This window comes from Epinephelus lanceolatus, chromosome 12, assembly GCF_041903045.1.
Source record: "Epinephelus lanceolatus isolate andai-2023 chromosome 12, ASM4190304v1, whole genome shotgun sequence".
NCBI lineage: Eukaryota > Metazoa > Chordata > Actinopteri > Perciformes > Serranidae > Epinephelus > Epinephelus lanceolatus.
The window spans coordinates 4,275,001-4,292,033 of NC_135745.1; the positions used below are offsets into that span (position 1 = coordinate 4,275,001).

Consider the following 17,033-nt stretch of genomic DNA (forward strand, 5'->3'; position numbering starts at 1 on the left):
AGGCAGAATGTGTAGAACTTAAATGACACAGTATGTTTTGTATTTGATTTTGGAATCTCCTCTGTCTGTCCAGGCAGCGTGGGGTGGAGGCCTGCTGATGTCGGACAGGCACAGGATGAAACTACAGGCCATTGAACGGTAACTGCATCAACACACAACCCAACCACTTCTCACAGCAGCATGTCTTTGTTTTTTTCTGTGGGACACCACTACAAAGGTTCTGTGAGCTTACAACTCACAGCGAAGTCAGCTTGAATTATGAAGCAAAGCATGTTGACAACCGACGCTATTAGCAAGCAATCAAGTGGTTGGTCCAACTAAACAGAAATGCCCCTGTGATATAACATAGCAGTCACCTGACCTGATCTCCTTTCCACAAATCTTGGCCTGTTTTTCCCCACCACATCCATCTTATTGTGTTTTATTATGAGACAAAAAGCTGCCTTATCTATGACCCTGGCCCTGCTTTTGCAGCACATCAAAGGTTGCCAGTTTGACTCAGGCAGTGTGGAACTGTTAAATTTTATCCTATTTTATCATATTTTATTTCCAGAGCCTGGTCTGTGACATGGAATCCTCACAAGATGATGGGCGTCCCTCTGCAGTGCTCTGTCATACTAGTCAAGAAGAGAGTAAGACACAATCTTCTACTCCTCAAACTAATGTATCCATTACAAAAAACATAACTTCTCTTGGAGGCTATTCACTGAATGTTGGCCTGGGAGTTTCAGGGTTCTGCGCAGTATCTTACAGGGCCGGACTGGGAGAAATTTTCAGGCCGGGAGTCACACATTTAACTAGGCCACCCAGCCCACACACGCACGTTCACACACACACACACACACACACACACACACACACACACACACACACACACACGCACATGTTGGCTGAGGCAAAACAAATATGCATACAATACAATATATGTATATAGTCAAGCTCCCTTAATGTCTCAATAGGTGTACCACAAGGATCCATTCTTGGTCCTCTTTTATTCATATACATAAATAATATAATCCGTGCTACCCCAAACTGTAATGTACATTTTTATGCAACACTATTTTGTATGCCACTGGCTCTTCTCTTACTCTGGCCACTGAAAATCTACAGTCTGCTTTTGATAAATTTCAGATATCTCTCATCAAACATAAGCTTGTTCTAAATTCAGCCAAAACCAAATTATGCTATTCTCTAGATCACTAAACAATATTCAACATACTACCCATATCCGAACATTTCAAGGTTTTGAAATTGACACTGTTGAACGTTATAAATACTTGGGACTGTGGCTGGATACCAGACTCACTTTTAAAACTGATGTGGAACACCTACCGAGCAAACTGAAGGTCAAAATTGGCTTTTTGTATAGAAACAAATCCTGTTTTTCTTCAGCTTATCGAAAGACCATTGTGCAATTGATAATTCTGTCTACCCTTGATTATGGTGATATCTTACTATATAATGACGAAAACTCTGTCTGTGGGTGTGTCTGTCTGTGTGTCTGTTCCACGTTTTTCTCCTCACTGAATTTGGACAACCCATGTGATATTTGGCACAGTGGTTGAGGGTCATGGGAGGATGCAAATGAAGCAATATTACATCAATTGGCCAAAAGGGGGCGCTATAGCAACCGATTGAAATTGCAAGCTTTGAATGGGCATATCTCATGCCCCGTATGTCGTAGAGACATGAAACTTTGCACAGAGATGCCTCTCCTCGTGAGGAACAAATTAAGGTTATACAGATTTTCCGCCATTTTGAATTTTTTGAAAAACACTTAAAATCGATCTCTTCCTCGAAAGTTTGACCGATTTGTATGAAACTCGGTGAGAATAATCTAGGGAACAATATCTAAAGTTCCCTCTTGGCAAAAGTTGGAAAACTTACTAAAACTGAGCTTCTATGAGGCAATGAATATTGCTGAGGGTGTGGCTCATCACATAAAGGTGTATAACATCTCAAGGGTTTCACTGATCACTACGCAACTTTGTAGGCATATGACCACACATAATCTGAGGGGACCCCTCCATTATTGACCCAATCAAACAAAATGGGGGCGCTAGAGAGCTAATTTCTTATCTAGGTCTAACCACCATATGAATTTTTACTAAACTTGGTAGATATGTAGAACAGGACACCTCAAAGTGACTGGATAAATTTAACTCGAAATGGCAACTGACTAGCACTATAAAAACAGAAAAATGCTTAAAGTCATGGTATGGTATGCTGTACATAATCACGGAAACGGTCAGTCAGTCATTCTGTTTGTTCCACGTTTTTCTACTCATTGACGTGGTCAATCTATGTGAAACTGTACATAGGCATTGAGGATTGGCATAGGTAGAAGGTGACAAAGCTACCAGTGGGTATGGACTAGTTGTATATGCATGCTTCTCCCTCTACTTTAAAGCTTCTTGACGCTGTGTATCACAGTGCATTGCACTTCATCACAGGTGATACATTCCTCACTCACCACTGCACTTTATATGAAAAGGTGGGATGACCCTCCTTAACAAACAGAAGGGAGCAGCATTGCATACTGTTTATCCTTAAGGCTCTTTTACAAAAACTACGAGTTACCTCTGCTCTCTGGTTGAATTTAAACACAGTAGTTACAATGTCAGGTCGCAGGATATTGTAATGTTAGTTGTACCTCCTGTTCACTCTGAACTTGGCAGATACAGGTTCAAGTACTATGCTGCACACAAATGGAATGAGCTTCAAAAAATCTGAAGTTACTTTCTCTTATTTCATTCGAACACTTTAAAAGACTGTACTTATGTCGTATTAATTACCCCTGTGAATGTTTTTCTTAATTGCGACATTATTTAATATGAGTTTATCTATGCTAAACAGAATATGGTCATTTGGGGGTGGGGGGTGTGGGGGTCTTGTTTGTTTGTATAATAAAAAATAATATATTAATATATATTTATGTATATATTCAATGCTTCTTGCCAATAAATCTTATACGGTTGGAGCCTGTTTATTTCCCTTTTAAATGGTGCCACATTTGTAAGGAACATGCATTTGTGGGATGAGCAGCAGAGCTGAGTATGTGGGTTGCAGCCATGAAAAATTTGCCCCTGTTAGGGGTCAGGACCCCCAGGCTGGGAACCAGTGGCTTTAAGAATGACATAAAGAACAATTTTCTTTTTGGCACTCTTGCTCAAATCATCACATGGTCTTGAGTGACTCCACTCGGACAGCCTATTGCTAGCTAAAAAGCAGGTATTTAGAGGTGTAAACAAACATAACCATTAATATTTATCTAAATAATGCATTGGGTCTGTCTTTCACTCTGCTGAGCCACCTATACATTTAGCCAGCAGCTAGTCCTGGGAGCCAAAAGTGTGACACTCTCTTTTCGGTGTAAATAAGCTGAAATTGTAAGACAGCTGCAGGTCAGGCAGCAGAGGAGAGGGATTCCCATCTCACAATCTAAACCTCTCTGCATTTCTAGTCGTTCTTTCAGTCATCACTCCATCCTTCCATAGATCTCCTAAGGTTTGCTGGCATATGATCTCCAGCTGGATCTTGTATGAACGTTGCGTGTCTCTTTTCTCTGCAGGGTCTCTTACAGGAGTGTAATGAGTTGGGGGCTGAGTACCTTTTCCAGACAGACAAACCCTATGATGTGAGCTATGATAACGGAGATAAGAGCATCCAGTGTGGCCGACATGTCGACGTCTTTAAACTGTGGCTGATGTGGAAGGCGAAGGTATGTGTGTACAGTATCTTCCCTCTCATTCTGACACAGCAGGTGCTGTGTCAAAGTGCCAAACTGAATTTGATTGTATTTTAATGTTGGGAACTTTCCTTCACGTTCACTAAATTTATTCATTGTCACTCTTTATGCACCTTCACATCAACTCATTTACAGACTGAGCTGAAGGTTTCAGTTTCAGTTAACATGAATCATGCATTAATGTAAGATCAAAACTAATAACAGGATGTAACCAACTTATTTTGGATTTGTATGACCGGTTGCATAAGCCCCATCCCGGCCCAGTTACATGCAATCTGGAAAAGGCTGAAGCAGGCTGAATATATTTTCACCAGGAAAATCAGTTATTGGGTGAAGTTGAGGTTGGTTTCAGTGGTGGTCAAATGACTCGGCTGTTCTTACTGTTTTTGAGTTTAACACCTCTGTTCATGACTGACGTCTTCTGGCAGGTGCACAGTCCACACACACAGACAAACATGAATAGACAGCACAGAATTCAGTGTGTTGATTGTGTGTGTTTTTAGTTTGCAAAAAGCTAAAAGAACGTTTCTGCAAACCACAGATGTGTTACATTAGCAAGTTATCATGTAGCAGATACTTTGAAATTTAACATCTCAACAACACTGTGGTTAACATATGCTTGGTGGGGCGCACACTAGCTCACCTGGTAGCACAGGTGCCTCATGTATATATGGTGTGTCTTTGCCGCAGTAGCCATGGGTTTTTATTCCAACCCACAGCCCTTTGCTGCATGTCATCCACTCTCTCCCTGCCCCCTTCATGCCATATATGTCCTATCAAATTAAGGCAAAAAGCCTTAGAAAATATCTTACAAAAACACTAGGTTATTGTAAGGAAAAAAGATCATGTGCTGGCTGAAGTTACCCAGTTGGGTGCACCACCCCCACTGGAAAAGCATCAACAGGTCACTACAAAACACCCATGTTTGGTGCCTGAAATGCGGTGGAAACACAGAAATGACTCGCTACAGCCATTTCATTGTTTGGTGGTCTGCAGTGGTCTTCAGCTTGGCAGGCATCTCGCCTCAGTGACACACCATCCACCATGCCCTCGACCTCCAAATGACAATGTCACCTCATATACTGTGTTTCTACAGTGACATAGTATATGAGGTGACAATGTCACCTCATATACTATGACATCATAGAAACACTCATATAATACAAATGTAACATATTCATGGTTTGCAGAAACACACAATGCCAACGTTTCCCTCTGATGACTGGGCTGCAAAATATTAACTCATGGAGAACTACAGCTGACTGTTTATTATAATATTATATTATAGTATCAATTAAAAGGAATCTGCCTGACCACTGACCATTTTATATATTTTGAGTGGATGACTCTGTAGTTGTTGACACAAAACTAACTGCTCAAAAAAGTTTTTAAATGAAGATTATCCACCTGTGAGCATGTGTGATACTGAGAAATACAGTTTGGTGTGAAAGTGTGTCTACTGGGGGAAGGTACCTTACTGGATGCTGATTGGTTACAGTTTCTTCTTTTTTTTCCTTAGTAAGTCTCAATTCAACCCCTTTGTATTTGTGATGTGTGATGAGATGTCTGTTTGCCTATTTAACTGTGTGCGTCTCTGTCTGTCTTTGTCTCTGTCACTCACTGTCTCAGGGTTTAGAGGGCTTTGGATTTCAGGTCAACAAATGCTTAGAGAACGCAGAGTATCTGCACGATCAACTGCAGAGGAGAACAGACTTTGAACTGGTCTTTAAACACAAAGTAAGGCTGTTTATAAATGAGATAAATACATTTTATTTGTCTTGTGTGCCATGTTGAAATCATTTTTAATGCCTCCGCACTGGTGACAGCCATGGCTGGAGACATTATGTTTTCGGGTTGTCCGTCTGTCCCTACGTATGTCCCATCATTGTGAACACAATATCTCAAAAATACCTCAAGGGATTTTTGTCAGATTTGGCACAAATGTCCACTTGGACTCAACAATGAACTGATTGAATTTCTGTGGTCAAAGGTCCAGGTCAATGTGACTTTGCATCTGTCTCATTCTCATGAACACGATATCTCAATAACACCTCAAGGGAATTTCTTTAAATTTGACCAAACATCCACTTGGACTGAAGAATAAACTGATCGGAATTTTGTGGTCCAAGGTCAAGGTCAGTGTGACATCACAAAACATGTTTTTGGCCATAACTCAAGAAATCATATGCAAATTATGACATAACTTCACACAAATGTCTAATAGGATAAAATAATGAAGTGATAACATTAATATTCTGCATCAAACACTTTTCTGGCCATTTTTCAGTGTCATTTAAATATTTGGTCAGATACTTATCTTGGGTGCCCATCTTGAAACTGTGCTAATTGTATAGATCTTCTGTGCTGCCGGGGGGAAAATGTGTGTGAAGTATCCATGTTTTCACTGACACGGATGTGACCTGTAAGAGAAATTAACTGGTGCGCGGAAGCACACAACCGCGGGGCGGTAATTCTAGTTTTATCTTGACACAGTGTCCCAATTATACAGATCAGCCAAAACATTGAAACCACTGACAGGTGAAGTGAATAACTCTGATTATTTTGTTCCAGTACATTGTTCTGCTGGGAAACCTTTGGTTCTGGCGTTCATGTGGATACCACCTGACATGTTCCACCCACTCAAATACCGTTGCAGGAATTTGGAGGCCAGGTTGACATTTTGAGGTCTTTATCATATTCCTTGGGCCATTCCTGAGCAATGTTTGCAGTTTGGCATGGTGCATTATCCTGCTGGGGGCCTACTGACATTGGGGAGCACTGTTGCCATGAGGGGGGGTACTTGGTCTGCAACTGTGTTTGAGTGGGTGGAACCCAAGACAGGGAAATCAGGGTTTCAAATTTAAAAAAAGAAAGAAAGAAAAGGAAAAGACAGCAAACTGACTTAAAAACAACAACAACAAAATTAAAGGTGTATGAAAGAGACATAGATCAATACAGGAAAGGTTGGGGGCCCACAGAAAGTGCTTACGCATCAGGCCTAGAATTTGGTGCTATGCCCCTGATTTCAGTGACTACATTTCATCACTGTAATTCTCTTAAAACAACTCTTTCATGTAGTCATCTACAAAGCTTTCACTTTTCAACCCAATTCTGAGAGCTCAACGCACTGCAAAGGAAGAAACAGCATGTCGATGAAAAACCTCTTCATCAGCTTTGCCACACATCTGCAGCATTTAGAAAACACCCTGATCAACTTGGCAATCTGCAGCATTTAAAAACATCTTCACCAACTTGACAACACACAAAAAGATTGCGTTGTCAGCAAATGCACAGCATTTAGAAAAAGCACTGCAAGAAGCTGACAACACAACAGAAGTTGTCTCCAGGGGACATGGAAGTGGTGCACATAGCTGGGACACACAAGTGTGTCAGTAAGTGTCGCATGATTCATATATTATTGCAGTTACCTGCTATTAATCTAGTGTTAGTGTTAACAAACATGTCAGCGTGCCAGCCATGTGCGTCACTTTTTATTATCCCCTTCAAACAATTTGAATCTCATTCTAAATGAAAAGAATATTTATTTACTTGAGCCGTAGTAGAATAGGGAACCCCCCCAGGGTATTGACGCTGATGGTGGTAGAGATAGTGAAGATGAGATGAGATGAAGAGAGTGCTTGATGATCTGGAGGAGAAGAGGAATGGGCTTTTGGTGAGCTTTTTGGAGAGTCCTGAACTCTAGATATGATATCTGTAGGTGCATGGGGTGAGGGAAGCGTGATGGTTCTCCCTAAAATGACAGCTGACAACAGCAGAGGAGAGAGCAGATCGAAAAGTTGACTGTAGCATCTTGATTTGCTGATATAGATCATGGTGAAGCTTGAGTGGATAACTAGTAGAGTAGGATGGAGAGTTGTGAATGAATGAAGCATAAAGGATGTCTTCCTGATTGAACTTACACTGTAGTGTTGTGAGCTTCTTGCAGTGCTTTTACTAAGTGCTCTGTATGTGTTGTCAAGTTGGATGTTTCATTTGCTTGTCTGGGTCTATTTGCATAACTTTCCTTAATTTGCAGCGCACCAAGCACCAGGGCTGTTGTATAGTTTAGTTTGCTGTAAACTGGATGTCCAAACAAAAACCAAGACAGATGCAAAAAAAGTATTTATTTTTAATTTAATTTTAGTTGTTTCACTATCCTTCTAAATCCAGTCCGTATTTGTCCTGTACCTCTCACACAGCCGGAGCATAGTAACGTATGTTTCTGGTACATCCCTCCCAGTCTAAGAGGCCTACCACCTGGACCTGACAGAGATACAAGACTCCATCAGGTCAGTACAGAACATCAGTGTCTCCCCTGGACTCATTCATTGATGCTCAGGGCCACTGCTTCATTTTATATTGAAAATATGTGAGGAGTTTCAAGGAGACTGGCAAAGAAGAGGCTGATACTGATGGTGATCTTCACTCTCTCTGCAGGTGGCTCCTAGGATCAAAGGCAGGATGATGGAGAAGGGCTCTGTTCTGATTGGCTATCAGCCTTTAGGAGACAAAGTGAATTTCTTCCGGTGTGTGTTCTCCAATCCTGCCACACAGCCAGAGGACATTGACTTCCTGCTGGACGAGATCACCCAGCTGGGTGATGACCTATGAAATCTGATAGGATTGTTCGGTCTCACCCCACTTCATGACATTTTTTAAAGGAAATGAGTGTATCCAACTAGGAGACCATTATTTACTGTGGCATTAACCTAAATTGTATCCACCCAAGGTACACAGTCAAACGTTAGTGTGCAGGCATTTGACTGTTACTTCAAGCTGTGCTCCGCAGCCTCTGCTTAACAGTAGTTTTTGGATCATTTTAAAGCATATCCTGCAGCATAACAGTGGCCTTTTCTCTTAAGATCTTAAACCATGTTTAAAAATCTGAATATTGAAGACATAGACAAAACATTTATTGAAGAATAGGTTTATTACATTCTTAATTTGAAATTCATGTTAATATTAAACTGATACTTTAAAACCAAGAGTTGTCTTGTAGAGTGTAGTCAATGCTCAGTACCGTGGGTTCCTTCCATTTCCACCTGGAAGACACAACAATCTTGGCTTCAGTCACTTATGCATTATGAAGGTCAGTGAGTGGGACAGTAGAAACCTTTATCCAATGCAATGAAATGCATAGTAGTGTATGAAGTCATCTGATTAAGATTTTTTGTTTGTTTTAAAAGACAGTAACATGAGCCTCTGTTCAAAAAAAAAATTATACAGGTGACTCACACCAAGTCAAGTAAACTGCTCATAGAGGCTAAATTTGTGCTTTCTGTTGGGAAATATTGGGATACAGCCAAAAGTCCAGACTGCAAATGTGCAATGTGCAGCTACTTGTAGAATTAAACCAGTCCTGATGTGTCCTGTTGTCAAATTTGTTCATCCAGTCAATCCATGATTACCATAAATCACCCTGACACAAGCAGGGATGAAGCTGCAGCTCATACCTTGTGATTTCCCAGGTTTGCCACAGTATCCATTGTAGATATCCTGCTGGTTGCTGTGCTTTTCTGTAAACAGAGAGTATCCTATTAAGTCCCTGAAAGTTAGTTCTCATTTAGCATGGTGTCCTGCATGATTACATTGTTTTTATCAAAGACCAAATGTGTCTATGCTCTTCTTACTGGTTTATTCCTAGAAAAATTGTTGTCAGCATATATTTCTGCAAAACACAGATAAGTTGCACTTGCATAATATCATTTAATAAATACGCTGACACTTCGTATTTTAATAATACTGTGATGTTGGTGTGGTTAGGTTTAGGCAATAAAAAACACTTGGTTATGGTTAGTAATCAAGTTTTGACTTAAAATTTCAGTTTTTTCATGGCACTATCTCTGCTGGAGACACAGCGAGGACTGATTAAATCACAACCGCTTTTGTCGTTTGTTGGTCTCAAACAGACTGCAGCTTAGCAGGTGTATCGCCTATGTGTAGACCACTGTTCAAGACCAACAAACTACAAAGCTGGTTGTGATTTAATGAGTCATTGTTGCACCAAATAGTGCCACAAAAGACATAATCAGAATTCAGTAACATTTGAATCAAAATAAGATGTTTAGTCACCATCAAACCACAAAGTCCTGAAGTTCATTATGAAATATGAAAATTATGTTTTAGGTGGCAGATTTTCTGGCTTTGTAACAGAATGTCCAATTTTTAAGAATACTTTATAAGCACACTCATCAAATTTTTAAGCCTTCTTACTTTTTCATGGGATGGATTATTAAACCATGATATATCTAATGTATTTTGGCTTCATTTTCAATGTTATTCTCTTTTCTAAAGGTGATTTATGTCACACCACAGGAAATGCAGAAAATAAGCTCAGTGGCAAACAAACATTTATGGAGGTGTTCAGTAGAATTTTCCTCACAAATGAACACAAGTTTTATGATTTCTGAAGTCTAAATGCAATCACTAGAAGTAAAAAGCTAATGTTAGCAACGCCAGCACCATAACAAGACTGTAAAGTTGTTTGGCGTGATGACGCTCTGTAGTCTCATTTAGCCACTTGTTAGCAACTGCTTTTTTAAAGATATGTAGAAGCTATAAGTTAATGGGTGAGGTAGTTATTACCATATTTTACCGTAGAACTTCAATTAATAGCTCAGGCTATTATGCCCTTAAATCACTGAGCTCAAGTGCAAAAGTGCGAACTCATTTCCGGGTTTTATGACTCATTTCTTGGGCACTCTATTGGCTACATCCATTCAACTACATGCTCTACCTTGACCCCTGTTCCTCCAGTGACCATTCCTCTTCTGGTTTCTCTGCCCGTTTCCCTTCATACAGAATCCTTCGGCCTGGCTGTTGTTTGCTTTCTTCATATCTGTGAAAAATAACCAGTGAAGTACGACACACATTTTAACAAGAGTCAAAGGGACACATGTTCACTGTTAAATGAAGAAAAAGATCACCTGAATATTTCAAATGATGCCCTCTATTTGGTCCCATGCTGCTCTTCATCTCCTCACATGAACACCTCTCTTGTAATTCACTACACTGGACACCACAATCCACTAATTTTCCCTTCGATGGAGACACTTCATCCATCTTCTGGTCAGCCATCAGGACACACAGTTGCTCCGTCATCTGACTGACTACTTCATTCCTGCATGCTTCCTCCTCTACCTCCACATCCACTCTGTTTTGGCCAGTAGGTGACATGTTCTCCCCTGCCGCAGAGTTCAAGAGGAGAGTTTCTTCCTGCTGGGGAGAGCTGCTTTTCTCCTGCTGCTCATTTACAATGAAAGATTTCTGGTTTGGGCTTTGATTAGCCTCAGGTTCAGAAGACCTATCTTTGTCCACATCTTTTTCAGTGGGGGTAGACAAAATTAATTTACTCGGCAGGTGAGTTGGGGATATCGAGGGATCCTTTTCTGAAGGAGCCATGCTCTGGCCTTGCTTTGGTGTCCTCATTTCAGAGGCGTCAATTTCACTCTCCATTTCTGGCTTCTCTGATGGACCGAGCTTCTCAGCAGGGGTACTGAAAAGAAGCCAGCTGTCTGACATCGGGACAGAGTCAGAGGAGGAACATCTGCGAGTCTGCCTCCTGTCTTTACCAGATTTGACAATTAGGTTGTCATTTTTGGCTGACGGTCTACCATTTTCATCCTCCTCCATCATCTCAACAATGACCTTAGGCTCAAAAATGCTGTTCTGCAGCAGCCACTCCTTAGTGGGGATAAAGGGAGCCAGAGATTCCACAGACCAAACAGACTCATTCATTTTTCTCTTCAGCTGAAAGTTATTTACATACATTTGATAGGGAATGATCTCTGATGTGTCTTGATGTGGATTTGTCTCACTGTCATCTTCTTGCTCATTATCAGGAAGCTTCTGGAATTTGTTTGGTGAATCTTGGGGTTCATCTCTGTAGGGTAGACAGCGCCTCACAGAACCAACCAATGCCACAGGCTCTTTTTCTCTCCTGGATTCTGCCTCTGGCTCTTCATGATCTTCTCTCAGTTTGAGGACCTTGAATAGGGACGGACTCTCTTTAGGGCTTAAATTAACCTCAGTATCATCATTAGCATTAACATCTCCAGCCACCACTGGACCATTTTTGGTTGGACTCCGGCAAACAGACTTCTCATATTCTACTTCAGTTTCATAAGACTGCAGCTGGTGGTCACTCTGAGGCAGCTTGTCTGCCACCTTCAGCATCGTCTCCTGTGGCGTGCTACCTCTCCAACTCATTAGAATGTCAGGAACAGAGATGCGTCTCTCTTTCATAACCTCATCCTCTTTTTGGGAAGAGCTACATACAGGAACCATACTATCTTGAGAACTCACTGACCACACATTGCAGTGACTGGTTCTGCAAGGAGCGGCATTCTCCCGACCAACACCGTCTTTACAGCTCCTTTGTGTTCTCCTGTATTCTCTCTCCAGAGTTTCTCTGATACATGACTGGACAGTATTTGTTCCTGAAGGATGTAGGACATGTTTGACTGTGCTACTTGTGCTACTCCTTTTAACCTGGATGTCTTTTGTTTTACTGCTGGGTGATGTGTTATTCTCTGCCTGGGCAGGGCATTGTTTTTGGGAGCTGGAGCTTGAGGAGGTTGGAGAGCTTGAAGCGGTTCCATGCCCAGATTCTGAGCTGACAAGTGGGCTTCCTTCACTGTAACCACCTCTGCCTCTCTCTGTGGGTTCAGTTTGGACCTCAGAGTTCACAGTTTCTCTAACAGGGACAGTGTGAGGCAGGCGAGTTCTGCGGGTCTGGTTTGGGTTCTGGTAGAGTGCACTGGGACCATGGACCGGGGGATGGAGCAAACGTCTGTAGTCGACTGGTTGAATGTGAGGGTGGGGCAGAATGTAGGCTGGAGCATCCATGTATGGAGGAGGAGGGAATGGGGGCATGACCATACCATAGCCTGAGAGGTAGAAAAAAGTATTGGTCAATGATGCTTCAAGTACGGTTAAGTACTATCTCACAACAGTACCTGAGTTTATGTCTTTTGTAGACCAAGTTTAGAAAAGTTTCATACTTTACATGTTTCAGGACTATTGTTTGAGGACAAAAGGTTAATACGGGTATTCGTGTTATTGTGGTCAACTCTTGTATTAAAAAACAAAAACTGTACCCAGTAGTAAGAGTCCTTTTATCTTTCACCTCAAATACGGTAAAAGAAAAAGGGGAATCAATGGAATGTATAATACCTGAATTTGAATTTTTTTTCACCATAATTTAAAACAACAACAACACAAACCCCATAAGACCCACCAGCCCATTGTCATTATGAAGTCATCAGGTAATGCTGCTTTGTCAGTGAGTTCAGTGTTAGACATATACACCGAAAGCCACCTTTCACGATGGTATGATAAGTTGCCAGTCGGCTAGACAGCACCTGTCATGGCAGTATGATACCAGGACAGGTGGCATCAGTTCATAACGCAGGCAGACGGCACCTGTTGCAATGGTTATGATACGCCACAGGATGGTGTCAGTTTGAAACGCTGCCGGTAACAATGTAATATGGGGTAGCTGGAGAGTCCCTACAGAGTGGGTTGGACGGGCAGCAGATGGGTGCAAAAACCCCAGACTTTCACCCGGAGCCCTGGTGTTCACTTCACCTATGAATGACGAGCCAAACCATGAGTTTTTGTTTTTTTAAACCTAACCACATGCTTTTTTGCCTAAACTGAATCACGTGCTTTGGTTGATTCTCAGCATTGGTTGCAGCGTCCCAGAACATCAACAGCAAATGCAGGAGAATACCTAGCGCCTAATATGTAGACATCAAAGTCCACTTCCAAAGCGGCGATATGTGACAACTTGGGATGATAACGTGCTGGACTCACCCATGCCTGGAAATCCAGCAAAGGGGTTATAGGGGAAGGGCATGGGCCACTGGTAATGGAGGAAAGGGGCTGGAGGTGGAGCATGGACATAGACGACAGGCCGGGCAGAGATGTGTGGATGAGGGTGGGATGAAGGTGCTGGGTCGTGGCTGGCACTGTGCACTCCTGGATCTTGCTGCTCAGAGGCTGGTACACCACTGTGAATGTGAGTGTGTAGGTTTCCTCCAGTTGGTCCTGGATGAGCTGGTGGAGGTCTGTTAACAGCTGCCATAATCAACCTAAAGCAGCGTTAAGAAGAAGGACTGTTAGACATCTGATTTTAGTAAAATAGAGTTTTTGGAACTATTTAGCAATGATTTAATCACATTTGGTGATATTGAGTATCTGGATTCCCTCTTACCTGTAGCGTTATTTATCAATCCAGATAGTTGTTAGTCTGAGTTGCCGAGTGTTGGAGATACCAGCCACAGAGATGTCTGCCTTCTCTCCAATATAATGGAACTAGACGGCACTCAGCTTGTAGGGCTCAAGTGCCAAAATACATTGGCAAATACATTTAAAAAACTCAACAACAATGTCTCTTTCCAGAAATCATGACTTGGTTAGATAATCCACAGACCTTATTGTGAGCGGCTTCATGTAGATACCATTTTCTTTATTACCGAACTACACCCTCCAAATGTATCATTGTGGTGCATCTACTGCTAGCTCACCTAGCACCACTGAGCTAGCTAATGCTACAGCTCAGCTGAGGAAACGCCAGTAACGTTTACATGTCACGCTGTCATAAGCACAAGCTTCTCATTCATGAGCAGATGTACGCTTCCTTCTGCGCAGTGATTCTGTTTGCAGGTGTAGTTTGGTAGAAAGAAAATAGTTCTGGAAAGAGACATTGCTGCTGAGTTTTTCAGATGTATTTTTTTTGTTGCTTAGAGCACCACAAGCCGAGTATCTAATTCCATTAAGCCCAGTTCAGACCAACAATTCAGAAAGAGACAAAACCGTTTTTAGAACATTGCAGAGAAACGTTGCAATGGTGTGAACTGGCTGGTCTGAGTTCAACTCAAGCCAGCTGCAACTCAACTGGTCAAATCGCCAGTGTCTGGTTTAAGAACATAAAGCATAGGTGCACCCTACACGCTACCCCAGAAGCCACAAAATATCCCTAGTTTGAACTGAACATTATACTGGAGAGACGGCAGCCATTTCTACTACCAATATCTCTAACACTCGCCAGCTCACACCAAAAGTATCTAGACTGATAAATAGCACTACAGGTAAGAGGAAAAATATGTATTTTTGAGTATATTATCAGTTACTTGTAACTTGAGAAAGTGGGAAAAAAAAAACACTGTTAAAAACTGATTATATCTGCATTTGACATTTTCACTTCAAGGGTTCTAGTATTGAGGTAATTTTCCCAGAAGCAAACTTCAACAAAAAGAGCCCTCTCCCTGTGATTTACCTGCTATGACAAGTCAAAAGGTCCTCACTATGAAAGTTGTGTTTCTTATTATGTTGTAATGGCTTGTGACCTACATCTATGCATGAAACTGATTTAGAGTGTTAAATGTTACATTTCAGTTTTGTTCATTACAAGTAACAAGTCAACTGATTTTGCTGTAGGAAACAAGTGAAATGTTCACACTCTACCCATGACACAGTTTAAAATCATGTATATGTGGTGTTGATTTGTGGTCTATTATAACAGTAAACCAAATAAAATTAAAACCCAATATGAGGAACAAAGCGTGAGACAAAATTCAACAAAAAAATTCTGATCTGAATTATTAAAGGGAAAATATTTTAACAATTGCCTTTAAAAAGCTCATAAGGCATTTGCTGCCACCCAAAACTCATGCTTCTAAATCTTTCATATGAATTTTCTGTGTTGTATGTTGTGATGAAAACAAAGTAGAGTCACTTTACCTTGTTGAGAACTTGGATAGGAAAAACAGAGCAACACACAAAGTGGTTAAATGCGAGCAGCAGACACAGCTGAGCTTAAGTAGCTGCTGATCAGTCAAGCATGTGCGCCATCAGCTCATTTGGATTATTGAAGCCACTCAGCAGGACTGAGGCCTCCTGTCATGTCATGTCAGTGCGCCATCAGAACACTAGATGGAGCCAAACCCAGACAATAAGCTGCATTTAGGGCTGCTGTAGATTAAAGACATTTGCCTGGATTACCTCATACAATAAACCAACATGTTCCCAAGGCTCCCAAGCCTCATTCAACTTCAATATATAATCAAATAATGATAATTACTGTAAAAAATATCAGTTAATGCATACTGTTCTTGTTTTGCAAACATCTGTTTGATTTTGGAGTTCATAATCAATCTATTAGTAATATTTTAAGCACTCATTTCATCAGCCATCAGATATTGTATATATAAATGGAAAATATAGATCCATATTTTCACTCTTTTCACTTCAGTTCAATTTTAATTTCAGTTTTATTTGTAAAGCCCAATATCACAAATCACAATTTGCAGGGGTCAATTGATGGGGGCGAGGTGAATGCACCGTTTTGTTTAGAGCTCTGTGCCACTCAGCTCTAATTATTTGCTCAACCTGACAACAACTGCATACTGGGAGCAACTTTTGGTATGAACAGTTCATGCCATGTCCCTAGAAAACTTTTGGCCACGGTCTTTTGTTAATCTGGCATCTGAAAATTCCTTTGTGGGTGATTTCAACTGCCACCTTAATCCCTCTCTTGATAAACATCCACCAGGTATCTCACCTCCTTCAAGGCATGCAAGGGTGCTCAATTCCATATGTCATGACACTGGGTATTCATCCCACTGATTACTGTTTACTTTTTTCTGCCCCTTATAAAAGTTGCTCTAGAATTGATTACTTTTTTATTCCCTCATCTAAAATATTTTTGGTTTTACCATGTACCATAGGCAGCATTATTTTATCTGACCATGCCCCCCTATACATGGTCTATTCTCTCTCTGAGGAGAGAAAAAGTCAAGTCAAGTCAAATTTATCTATAAAGCACATTTAAAAACAACCCAAGCTGACGAAAGTGCTGTACAGTTAAAAAATGAATAAAAGAGATACAAGAGAAGTAAAATAATAAACAGAACAAAAACAGCAATCAACATAGATCAAGGCACAAATAAACACAAAGGCAACATCAGGAGGAATCAAAAGCTTTTGTAAAAAGGAACAAGAGAGTCGATGAAGGGGGCAAGTCTGACAGAGGGGGGAATACTGTTCCAGAGTCTGGGGGCTGCGACCGCAAAGGCACGGTCACCCCTGAGTTTAAAATTAGTGCATGAAACAGTTAAAAGCCCTAGGTCAGCCGACGTGAGGGGTCTGGAGGTGGAGTAAGGGGTTAAAAGTTATGTCATGTAGGAGGGGGCCACTCCATTCAGGGCTTTGTATACAAATAAATCAAGGTGCTGGAGACTTCAGTCATCTCTTCTCAAAGACAATCATTTTATTTCTTATT

The 17,033-nt window shown here is 41.1% G+C and overlaps 2 protein-coding genes across 2 annotated transcripts in view; one reads left to right on the forward strand and one right to left on the reverse strand.

Moving 5' to 3' along the window:
• gad3 (glutamate decarboxylase 3) overlaps positions 1 to 8,560 on the forward strand; it is a 25,711-nt gene extending 17,151 nt beyond the window's left edge. The window contains exons 11-16 of the mRNA XM_033649593.2: positions 74 to 138; positions 554 to 632; positions 3,572 to 3,721; positions 5,378 to 5,485; positions 7,948 to 8,037; positions 8,186 to 8,560. Coding sequence (XP_033505484.1) covers positions 74 to 138; positions 554 to 632; positions 3,572 to 3,721; positions 5,378 to 5,485; positions 7,948 to 8,037; positions 8,186 to 8,359 — 666 coding nt within the window. The 3' untranslated portion in view covers positions 8,360 to 8,560. The remainder of the gene's footprint in view (positions 1 to 73; positions 139 to 553; positions 633 to 3,571; positions 3,722 to 5,377; positions 5,486 to 7,947; positions 8,038 to 8,185) is intronic.
• A 98-nt stretch (positions 8,561 to 8,658) lies between these two features.
• Positions 8,659 to 16,150, reverse strand: LOC117271443 (uncharacterized). Its single transcript, XM_033649592.2, has 6 exons — positions 15,494 to 16,150; positions 13,565 to 13,842; positions 10,675 to 12,636; positions 10,485 to 10,586; positions 9,202 to 9,264; positions 8,659 to 8,790 (listed from the first exon to the last, which is right to left on the reverse strand). The coding sequence occupies exons 2-6, from the start codon at positions 13,833 to 13,835 to the stop codon at positions 8,762 to 8,764; spliced, it is 2,427 nt and encodes an 808-aa protein (XP_033505483.1). The 5' UTR covers positions 13,836 to 13,842; positions 15,494 to 16,150; the 3' UTR covers positions 8,659 to 8,761.
• Between the last annotated feature and the right edge of the window lie 883 nt (positions 16,151 to 17,033).

What these genes read in the sequence shown, in the direction of transcription:
- LOC117271443 (XM_033649592.2), bottom strand. Translation starts at nt 13,835, where the DNA reads ATGGCAGCTGTTAACAGACCTCCACCAGCTCATCCAGGACCAACTGGA. An exon ending in TGCTGGATTTCCAGGCATGG is followed by an intron (nt 12,637 to 13,564) that starts GTGAGTCCAGCA and finishes TCTACCTCTCAG; the next exon opens with GCTATGGTATGGTCATGCCC. An exon ending in CAAACCTGGGAAATCACAAG is followed by an intron (nt 8,791 to 9,201) that starts GTATGAGCTGCA and finishes TGTGTCTTCCAG; the next exon opens with GTGGAAATGGAAGGAACCCA.